Here is an 11,009-nt window from a genome sequence, read left to right as displayed (position 1 = left end):
GCAAACAACAGACAGTTATCCTCTCACAGTCCCAGAGGCCAGAAGGCCAAAATCCAGATGTGGACAGCCTAAGTTCCTCCTTGGAGGCTCCGGTGTGCCTTGGCTTGTGGCCGCTCCTCTCCCTTCTCCGCCTCTACCACCATGTGGCCTTTCTGCGTGGCCTGGCTCTCTGCATCCAAATTTCCTCTTATAGGGACACCAGCCACTGGATTAGGAGCCACCTTACTCCAGTACGACCTCCCTTAACTTGATGACGTCAAGCTGGGACGTTCTTTTAAAGAAAAGAATGGGGACGACTGTATTTCCGTTCCCAGGTACCCAGGATTGGAACTTGCATATGGCTTTTTGGTTTTTTTTTATTTTTTTTTAATTTTTATTTATTTTTGATAGTCACAGAGAGAGAGAGAGGCAGAGACACAGGCAGAGGGAGAAGCAGGCTCCATGCACCGGAAGCCCGACGTGGGGCGCGATCCCGGAGCGCCCTGGGCCAAAGGCAGGCGCCAAACCGCTGCACCACCCAGGGATCCCCTGCATATGGCTTTTTGGAGGACACAGTTCCACCTAGAGCAGCCCCTGAGTCCCCGGGAGACTGGGCGTTTGGTCACCTCCCCCTACACTCTGAGATCCTGCCAGCAGGGGTCTCCTGTCTGTGCAACCCCTCCTACTCCTAGGTATCATGGCCTAAGTCAGTGGTTCTCAAAATGTGGTCCTTGAACCAGCAGCAGCCACCCCGGATACTCGTTAGAAGTGGGGGTGTCCCGGGCTCCAGTTGGGTCCTCACAATCAGAAACTCTGGGGTGAGGCCCCCCGGTGTTTTAGTCAGCCCCTCAGGTGCCTCTGAGGCAGGCCTGAGTTTGAGAACCACAGGCCGGAGGGGGAGCCGACTCCCCAAGTCTTCGCAGGGGAGCCGGTGGCGGACTTCAGACTGCTCCGAACATTTTGCAACTTCACGTCATGCTCCGGTTACAGGCACAGAAAAGGTTGTGCCTCAGAAGGATTTCTGTTATGGGATCATAAAAATCCACACGTCAGAGCTGCGGAATGTAACCTTTCCAGCTGTTCCAGCTGTCAGCGCCAGGCCGGCCCTCGGCGGCGGCGGCCTTTTAGGGTAAAGTTCAGACATGACAACCTCACAGCCATGCCACATATGAAAGCCAGAGATTGCGGGGTTGGTTTACTTGGATTCTCTGCTAATCTGGACTGATGGGGGCTGGGAGAGGGAATAAAATGATCAAGCAAACACTAGGAGGCCAGTAAGTCGCACAGGACGCTCTCCCTGGGGGAGCAGGCAGCCGGGCCGGTCGTTTTGTTTTCGTGCTGTATCTGGTGGCACAACTCTGCCCGGGCCATTCTCAGGCAGCAGGAAGAACTGGGTGAAAGGTCCTGATTGCTGAGGCCATGATGTTTCCAGAATCCTCTGCTACTTCCTGAGAAACCTCATGCCTTAGAGATGTATGCCAAGGCCTCTTCCTGGGCCGTAAGAGTGTGGAAGCCAGAGGGGCCTTTGGAGCCTGTCTAGGGCGTGTGATCTGCTCCTTGGAGGCTCCACGGAGGTGTCCACTCAGAATCTCAGGGAGCAAGGTGTCTCCTCAGACTGGGGCACTGTCCCCGGCACCGCGACAGGGTCTGACGGAGACTGAGCTCTGTGGGTCCAGACAGTAACCTTCAGTGGAGGAAACCTCCATTTCCTTTATGCACATGGATGTGGATGGATGTGTTCTTTTTCTTTAAAAAAAAAAAAGATTAAAAAAAAAGATTTTATTTATTTATTCATGAGAGACACACAGAGAGAGAGAGAGGAAGAAGTACAGGCAGAGGGAGAAGCAGGCTCCATACAGGGAGCCCGACGTGGGACTCGATTCCGGGTCTCAAGGATCACACCCTGGGCCGAAGGTGGCGCTAAACCACTGAGCCATTCAGGCTGCCCCCCAAAAAAGATTTTTTAAATTAATTTATTTGACAGAGAGAGAGAGAGAGCTTGAGCACAGCAGGAGGAGCTGCAGGCAGCGGGAGAGGGAGAAGCAGGCTCCCGCTGAGCAGGGGGCCTGACATGGGGCTTGATCCCAGGACCCCAGGATCATGACCTGAGCCGAAGGTAGACGCTTCACTGACTGAGCCACCGATGGATTTATTCTTGGCACCTGGGATCAGCTGGAATGGAATCTTTTTTGAACTTGGTTAGGCTTACCTGTCAAGCTAACTAGTGATTCTCCATCTTGCCTTCCTAGGTGTGCGACCCTGCAGGAATTCCCGGTGCTGCTGGCGACACGTGGTGGAAGCTTCCAGAGCTTTGGACACGGTGGGATGCTGGCAGCAGGTAAAGGCCCGGAGCCGGCACGGAGGGCAGCTCACGATCCTCAGGATGGTGACTCTGCATCTGTCAGGGCTTTGGGGACAGCCAGGGTTTTCATAGTTGTGGCATGACAACTGTCCCTGGCAAAGGGAAACATTATGGATAAAGGAATCAAGACCAGAGTGTAAGGGAGTTGCCCAAAGACACACAGTAGCTGCTAAGTTGGGACCAGAATGCTCGGTTCTGAGTCTTAGTGTCTTAGCTGAGTCTTAGCTGCTCCATTTACCTGGGGCTCCTGGTGGGTATTGGGGTGTAGTGCAAACTAATGGGCTAATTGTTGGGGCCATCTCAGGGCCTCAGGTCCTCCCTCTGGAAACAGGGATGCTAAGTCCACTCTCCACTTGTCAGCTGTTACCTAGAGCAGACCTCCCACCCCCACCCCCGCCGCCCCACCAGCAAATCAAAGGGACAGAAAAGATAATAAGGTCAGTAACATGGAAGTTCTGCTTAATGTAAACTCTTCTGCTAAATGTAACACTTTGCCTGTGGGGGCGGGGAGCATATAGGGAATGGTTCTGGAATCTCCTGAGGAATGCTTTGGAAGGCCTCCTGGTTTCCCGCTGGTACAGCCTTCGAGGCAGCCCCTATTACTATGCACAACAGTGTCGGTCCACTGGAGTCACCAGGGCAGCCGGAGGCCCGGGGCAGGCACGCAGGCCTGGGGCGCTGCACGCAGTACCCGTGGGGCTCAGGCTGGGGAGCACCGCACACTTCCCAGCAGCCCGGGGTGCTTTCCCGGAGTCCAGGCCTCTCCGAGAATTGTTAAAGCTTGCTTCCATCTACACCATAACCTAAGAGGCAGCGGCACATTCTGGGTCATCTGAATGACTTCCCGATGGCAGGTTCTGCTGCCTTCTGAGTCCGAGGCTGTTTGCACCGACCGTGGCTGAGGCACCATCCTTCTTTGTGATGAGCCCATGTCGGGTGGGCTCGGGAAGCGAGTAGAGGCTGTCCCGTGCCGTGTGTGGACGGTGGGCAATCTCAACCACACCGCAGCAGACGGCTGTCTGGAAGGGGGCCCCACAGAAGGGCTCATCTACTCATCCGTTCCACTGGCGAGGATCCTTGTGGGGCCGTCACTGGGAACCCTGCTCCAAGGACCTCTCCGAACCCAGTGAGAGCACTGGTAAAAACTGTCCCCCCAAAAGTAGACAAACTCGGGAAATGAACTAAAGGCTTCTAACAACCCGGTAGTGTTCATTTAAGAAAAGCAGAAAAGTGACTGATTCTCGGCACAAGTATTGTCACTTGCCCCTTGCCCCCTTGCCAGGCCTCCCCCCACCCCCCCGGCAAACTCCATGGTGCCTTGAAAACCAGCAGCTGCAATTGAGAGAAACCAGTACTGGAGCAGCCCCCCCAGGGTCAAGATGGGGTTGGAGCTCTTTCAAAGCCCTACTTTCAGAAAACTAATCTGTCATATCCAGCAGATTCCTGAAGACCCCACCTGCAAGGCTTGTCTTTGATCTGACTGCTTTTTCTCAGGTGTCTGTCAAAAACAATTGGCAGCCATTTATTTGACATTGGAGCAAACAGCAGGCTAACAAAAAAGCCTAAAAAAAAAAAAAAGAAAGAAGAAAGAAAGAAAGAAAGAAAGAAAGAAAGAAAGAAAGAAAGAAAGAAAGAAAAAGAGAAAATGTTGGAAAGGGAGGTGTCCAAGGGGGCTCTGAAAAGGCAGCAGCATGCTCCTGGGAGCCCAGAAGAGCACACACACTGGCCTGTGCCTGCTCATGAAAACCCTCAACCTGAAAAGGGCGGAAGGAGAAAGAGAGAAAGACTCTCCACCTAGAACTCTACACCCAGCAAGGCCTTCCTGGAAAGATGATCCACAGAACCCCCAGAGGATTCATGGCTGGCAGGCCTGCTCACAAGAAACACCACAGGGAGTCTCAGGCTGGAACAAAGGTCACTGGATAACCACAGAGCATAAGGAAATGTTGCTACACGGGTGAGTACACAAGACAGGACAGATAAATACATTTTTTGGTAGTTTTTTCTATTTTATTATTATCATTTTTTAAGATTTTGTTTATTTATTCATGAGAGACACAGAGGGAGGCAGAGACACAGGCAGAAGGAGAAGCAGGCTCCACGCAGGGAGCCTGACATGGGACTCGATCCCAGGATCCAGGGATCACGCCCTGAGCCGAAGGCAGACGCTCAGCCACTGAGCCAGCCAGGCGCCCCTCTATTTGATTTAAGATATGCCTTCATAAAGGAATAACAAATCCATTCATTTTATACAACAGACAGATAGAACGAGCAGGGGGAAGGGCAGAGGGAGAAGAAGTAGACTCCCCACTAAGCAGGGAGCCCAATGCAGGGCTGGATCCCAGGACTCTGAGATCATGACCTGTGCTGAAGGCAGATGCTTCACTGACTGAGCCACCCAGGAACCCCAGGACCCAAGTTTCTATACACTATGGGAATTGGCATTAATCTAAACTAGATTGTTAGGAATTAAGATGTTAATTCTAATTCCTGAGGCAATCAGTAAGAAAATAAAAATATATATATAACAGAAACAACAAAGTTACCTGGTGCCCTGGGAAATCTCTTTCAGCAGGTCCTATGTTCGGGCAGGGCTGGGGCTTCAAGGCGCCGGGACAGATCTAGGGGCAGATCCACCACTGCCTCCGCGCAGGCAGATTTAGTCTGCGAACATGTAGTGTGCACAAAGACCCGCAGTGATGGATCATGACATGTGCTGTACTGTGTGATAAAGACTCACGTGCAGGCCTGGGGGGTGGGAAGTCTGGGGAAGGGCATTCTGGGCCGAGGAAGACAAACACAGAGGTCTTGAGGGAGAATTTTCTGTCCGGGAATCACCAAGGCCAGAGTGACCAGAGCACAGCCTTGTTGAGTTAAGCACCAGCTCGACAGTGCTAGGCTTCAAGTGTTGGAAGTTTTTGGATTTTGGCACGATTATTAAAGCCCACAGAGGTCAGGGAGGGAGCTGTGAGCTCTGAAGCCTTCAGGAACGTGGTAGTAAAAGCTGTGACTGGAGAAACCAAGGAAGTGGGTGCAGGCAGCATAAGGGCCCACTGAGGTGGGGCAGAGAAGGAAACAGCAAAGGAGATTCATGCCCATGGTGCACTGGAGAGGACCCAGGAGAACATGGTTTCACGGAAGCAGGGAGAGGGCTTGTGGAGAAGTCGCAGTGCTGTGTGCAATGCTGCTGAAAAGTCAATAAAGAAACCAGAAGCACTCACTGGGTGTGGTGACAGGGAGATGATGAAGAGTCTGGGCAAGAGCGCTGTGCCGTCAGTGGGAGACATGGGGGTTGAGAGAGGGTAAGTGGCTGGACGATCTAGTTTGAGCAAAATTCCATCATTTTAATTTGAATTTGTAACATCATTTTGTCATTTGTATTTATTGTGAACTGCAGAATACTCTTAAAAAAATTTTATTTAGAGAGAGAGAGCATGTTCAAGAGCAAGTGGACGGGGGCAAAGCTGGAGGGAGAGAATCTCAAGCCAACTCCCTGCTGAGTGTGGATCCCAACTCAGGGCTCGATCTCCTGATCCTGAGATCATGACCTGAGCCAAAACCAAGAGTTGGACACTTAACTCACTGAGCCACCCAAGAGCCCCTACAAAATAGTTTTGAATATGTACCTAGTTTTATATGTGCACGTACTGTACTTCAATGAATCTAAGACCACAGTATGTACCACTAAGAAAAACATTCTTTTATAACATGATGCTTTTTCAGGGATCATTAACACTCACTCTTGATTTCAGAAATGTTAAAACATTAAAAAAAAAAAAAAGGCCTTTGGGCGCCTGGGTGGCTCAGCCAGTTGAGGGTCTACCTTCAGTTCAAGTCATGATCCCAGGTTTCTGGGATCAGGCCCATCAGGCTCCCTGCTCAGCAGGGGGTCTGCTTCACCATCTCTCTCTGCCACTCCCCAACTCTTGTGTGTCTCTGTCAAATAAATAAATAAATAAAATCCTTAAAAAAAAAAAAAAGGCCCAGAAGTGAGTGATTGTACATAGTATTAAGTAACAAAAAATGTAGTCAAATCTAGAAGTTGCCAGAATTTCTTCACAAGCTCAGGTATCACATTAGCAGGGGTGTGGCCTCTGATATTAACCAGATGCTAACACCTTTGAGATGGTTTCCTCATCTATAGATAGTACAGCACCTCCTTCACAGGGGATGAGAAGCAAACGAGAACATCAACACACAGTAGGTACTAACCAACCACCTCCTACCCTCACCTCAAGGGAAGGAGCTCCGGATCACTGGTCTCGAGCTGCCGTACCACACTGTGAACTCCCAGCACGACCCGTCCATCCAGTAAGTCAATCAACTGTCCGTGGACGGGATCAATGTGCTAGGGAGCAAGCCTGGCCTGGCCCTGCCTCTACTCCAAGGCTCAAGGTTGGATGCAAGCTCTACAAGGGTGCAGATTTCCCTGCTGTGTTCACAACACAGAACAGTCCCCCTGTCACTTAAAGAAATACATAAAATCTTTAAAAGGCGGGGACACCTGGGTGGTTCAGTGGGTTAAGTGTCTGCCTTCAAGCTCAGGTCATGATCTCAGGATCCTGGGATCGTCGGGCTCCCTGCTCTGCTCTGTGCTCTCTTTCTCAAATAAGAAAAATCTTAAAAAAACAAAAACAAAAACAATCCAGTCTCACTATATGTTAACTGACACTTATATAAAAACTTGGGGGAAAAAAAAAACAGGAAACATCTGAGTGCCGAGGTGAAGTACACCACGGAAGGGAGCCAGACAGGGCCCAGTCCTCAAAGGCTCGCTTGGTGAGTGCTGAACTCGCTTCCCACACAAACATGCTGCTCAGAGTTCCCTCTTACACAGAATGTCCTTTTCAGATGACAAAGGCTGACTGGATGAAGTGGATCCAGAGTTAACACAGTCCCGCACACTGAGTGCCCGCATATAACACAAGGCCTAAGAATAAACCTTGTTAATAAGTAACAATACTGTGTCGCCAAAAACACTTTTGAGTACTTGAGAGAATGTATTTGATTAATAAAGTCGATGATAACGTTTGCTTCTCTGTTGGAACTGGCTCTGCATCGTAGCTGGGAGGGCACCTTTCAACCTCAAGTGGGGCTTAAGAGAGGACATGGAGGCCACTGTGCAAATAAACCCCCCTTCCTCCTTCTGGCTGGCCCTGGGGGGGCAGGAGGGTGCGGTCAGAGTCTGAGGGAAGATCTTGGAGCCCCCCCACCCCCCAGCTTACTGGCAACATTCCTCACCCCCGAAGTGAGTCGGTGTTGTGGGATCTGAATCAGATCCTGTCTGCGGTAGACGTGAAGCGAGACACAGGAGAAAATAGGAAGTGACTCTTAACCTCTCCTTGTCCCCATGTAGCCTATGGGTCAGCAGGAGGGTAAGGCGACAGCTCTGCTCAGTGCTGCCAAGCACGGCACGAAGCCCTCCGCCCAGGGTGGAGGGGAGAACAGTCACCACTGGGACTATAACGTTCCTCCCAGGTCCTCCAAGGCCCCCCAGCTGGGGCCCATCGAGAAGCACCCTGGCCCGGTGTTCTTCCCAACCTTCCACAGCCCTGCCGTCCAGGGGCCCCCCAGGTGCCCGAATCCGCCTCCAGAATGAGCCCTCCCCCAGGCAAAGGGATTCCCTCAGGAGGACAAGGTTCTCTTCTTTGAAAGGCACGCTAAGCACAAGGGGTTAAGGTTTGCAGCTATTTTATTTACAAGTATACATTTAACACAATGAAATAAACACTGATATATCGAAGCCTAGTTAATAGTAGTGTAACAATTATGTATGTATCATTTTGATGATTACATGATTTTAAACAACTACACTGAAAAATTAATGCCGATAAAATTCTTGGTCATAATATTATTAAGAAATACAATATATAAATTGAAAATATGATTGCTTAAAATTTGAAAATGGAAGTGAACTCATTTGGACAGAGTCAGAGTTTAACATAATCTGAAGGGGGGTGGGGCAGGAAAAAGCTCTGACCCAAATGAAATCTTTCAGGTTAACAGAAGGAAAAAGAAGCTGAGTTTATCTTAAAGGATAACGGGCAGTCTGCTTCTTCAGGCTGGACCGACTCCCGTGTCCTCAGGTTCTGCAGGAGGATTACATCACCGAGCAGGAAGACTTTCCTTGTGAAGCGGCCCCATCGATTTTTTCTGCCTCCAAAATTATCCTTCTAAAAACATCAACAGCCGTCTGAAAATCAAAGAGAAAACTAGACACATGGGTTGTACAGCGGAACCTTGGGGGATACTTTTCCTGCTGGCAGGGCCGGGGAAGGCCCGCTGCCCATCGTCCCCCTACAGATGGAGGTGCAGGGGTGAGGCTCCAGAATGGCAGGAGCCCCGGACTCCCTCCCGGCCCCACCTCACACCCCAACCCGACTCGAGAACTAATAACCTCACATCACACATTTCCGACCTGTTTTCACCACTGGGCACGGTGGCAGCCCAGCGAGTCCTCCCCTGCCCCGCCACGGTGCCTCTGGAGTTTCAGAGCCCAGTCCGAGCACCCCTCACTCCCACGGTGACACAACTTTCCCTGAAGCCCCTTCCCGAGGCGGAGGCCATGGGGGGCGGTCTGCTTCCCCCCTGCACACCCTGGAACCATGGGATCTGTAGCAGGCCAGGGCTCTTTCTGCTCCTCACTAGCCCCTCCACACCTCTGCCTCCCACTCCCTTAAAACTCTCCTGCAGTCGTGCAATGAGAGAAGCCACCTTTAAGCCACACATGAGGCCCGAGTCGCGTCCCCTCTTCCTCCTGGATCAGTGTCAGTCTCCAGCATCACACTTAGCCCCGACCTCCTCTTCAATGACCGGTCTTTCTCAACCACAGCCCCTCAGCCTGTGGGCAAGCCCACGAGCCCCTCATGGAGACGGGTAGTGTTTAGGGCAGGGAATCCTCTCTTAGGCTGAACACCCTGATTGTGAGTCAAAAAAATGTCCCTGCTCCCAAAAGCTTTGAGGGGCGGCACCTGGATCTTGTCAGTTCCCACAGCCACTTCTCCATCACCCAATGTCAAGGATCCACCATATCCATCTTCCTCCTCTCCCTTCTCATTCCCCCACCCACCACTTTGATACCCCAAACTCCACAATTCTCAGCTCCACAGTGAACAGCTTCCTTGGTCTGAAGACACTTCTCCTCACTGTCCTCCCTGCCAGGCCTGACCCCACGGCCCACAACCGCTGTCACTATACTTTAGCTCCCTTCTCTATTGGCCATCTGCCTGCTTGGCACCTGCAGCCACAGGGCCAGTGTGGCTCAGCTCACTTGACCTCTGAGCCCTTGGCTCCAGAGGGGACCCTCGGCACCACCCACCTGCACTTCCCTGGTCTAGTCACTCCCCAGATGGAGGTTTCATGCCTTGCCTTTCTCCCAGAATTTCTTTTTTTTTTTTTTTAATTTTTATTTATTTATTTATGATAGTCACAGAGAGAGAGAGAGAGAGGCAGAGACACAGGCAGAGGGAGAAGCAGGCTCCATGCACCGGGAGCCCGATGTGGGATTCGATCCCGGGTCTCCAGGATCGCGCCCTGGGCCAAAGGCAGGCGCCAAACCGCTGCGCCACCCAGGGATACCCTCTCCCAGAATTTCTAAAGCCTCTGCCCCATTCTCACATTCAGCTGGTAACTGTTTTCCAGTTCGCTGGGGAAACACACAGCATTCATAAAAGGACTCTACATACACCATCCTCCACGCTAACCCCCTTCAGTCTGGGCTCACTGGCTCTGGCTCCTTCTCTGATGCCATGGACAAGGCACCCCTAAATTAACTACATCCAGCCCCAGGTCCCACCCCTCTTGTCTAATCAAAGCCACTGGCTTCAGCAAGTTTTCCCCCTTTCCCATGATTATACAAATAAGTTGTTTAGTTCACTGTACAAAAATGCACAGAAAAATGTTTGGAAAAACACATACCAAACTCTTGCCAAGAAAATAGAGTGTGCCTGGAATCTGGCTTTTTAGATAAATCTCAGAATTCTCCTTAATTAATCCATGTGATATGACTCTGTCCGAGTATATTCTCTTTCATCACACTGTGAGAATACAGCTGCAGGCCTCCACAAGAAAGAAGCCACCAGAACTGCAAATACATCCCATAGTTCAATAATTGAGTGTAGGATTCTCACGGACTTGATCATTTTTTACTACTGAGCACTCTGTTAACAAAGTCCCTTGAACTCTGCTTAGGTAAGTAATACAAATGATAAATAAGTTATACTTGAAAAATCCTCAATAAAAATTTGAGTTCACACAGACTGGTCTCAGATCACATGACTATTGGTGTGAGGTGTGTATGTGTGTCTTTACTACACAAATTCTCTCCCTACTCTATACGAACGGTAGCAAGCATTCTGGCACCTCTAAGGTAAGGGATTTGAATTACTTGGTTTCTCCCCTTTGGGTTGGGGGAGACTCACCAGGCTTAGGGTTTCCTGATTCCCTTCAGTACATTCCAAGGCCATGTGGGCAGGAGTACAAGACATGCGGCAGAGTGAGGACGATCTAGACACACCTCTGAGATAACTGAGCAGGCTGTCAGTGTCCCAAAGACTGCGTGTCGCTGCTCTATTTATCTGATTTGGGTACAAGGATCTTCTCGTTGTAAAGGATTCACTTCCTGTCTAATGAAGTACCTGCTGATCTGAGAGCCAAAGAGACGAGTAGA

The 11,009-nt window shown here is 50.6% G+C and overlaps 1 protein-coding gene across 1 annotated transcript in view; it reads right to left on the bottom strand.

Moving 5' to 3' along the window:
• Positions 1-8,015: 8,015 nt before the first annotated feature.
• The window catches only part of RHEB (Ras homolog, mTORC1 binding), a 45,377-nt gene continuing 42,383 nt past the window's right edge, over positions 8,016-11,009 (bottom strand). Inside the window, exon 8 of the mRNA XM_055334997.1 lies at positions 8,016-8,534. Within this exon, the coding sequence (XP_055190972.1) occupies positions 8,442-8,534 (93 nt within the window). The 3' untranslated portion in view covers positions 8,016-8,441. The remainder of the gene's footprint in view (positions 8,535-11,009) is intronic.

Source organism: Nyctereutes procyonoides, unplaced genomic scaffold (assembly GCF_905146905.1).
Source record: "Nyctereutes procyonoides isolate TBG_1078 unplaced genomic scaffold, NYPRO_anot_genome, whole genome shotgun sequence".
NCBI classification, from domain to species: domain Eukaryota; kingdom Metazoa; phylum Chordata; class Mammalia; order Carnivora; family Canidae; genus Nyctereutes; species Nyctereutes procyonoides.
The sequence above is the reverse complement of the archived record's forward strand: the minus strand, read 5'-3'. Positions and strand labels throughout refer to the sequence as shown.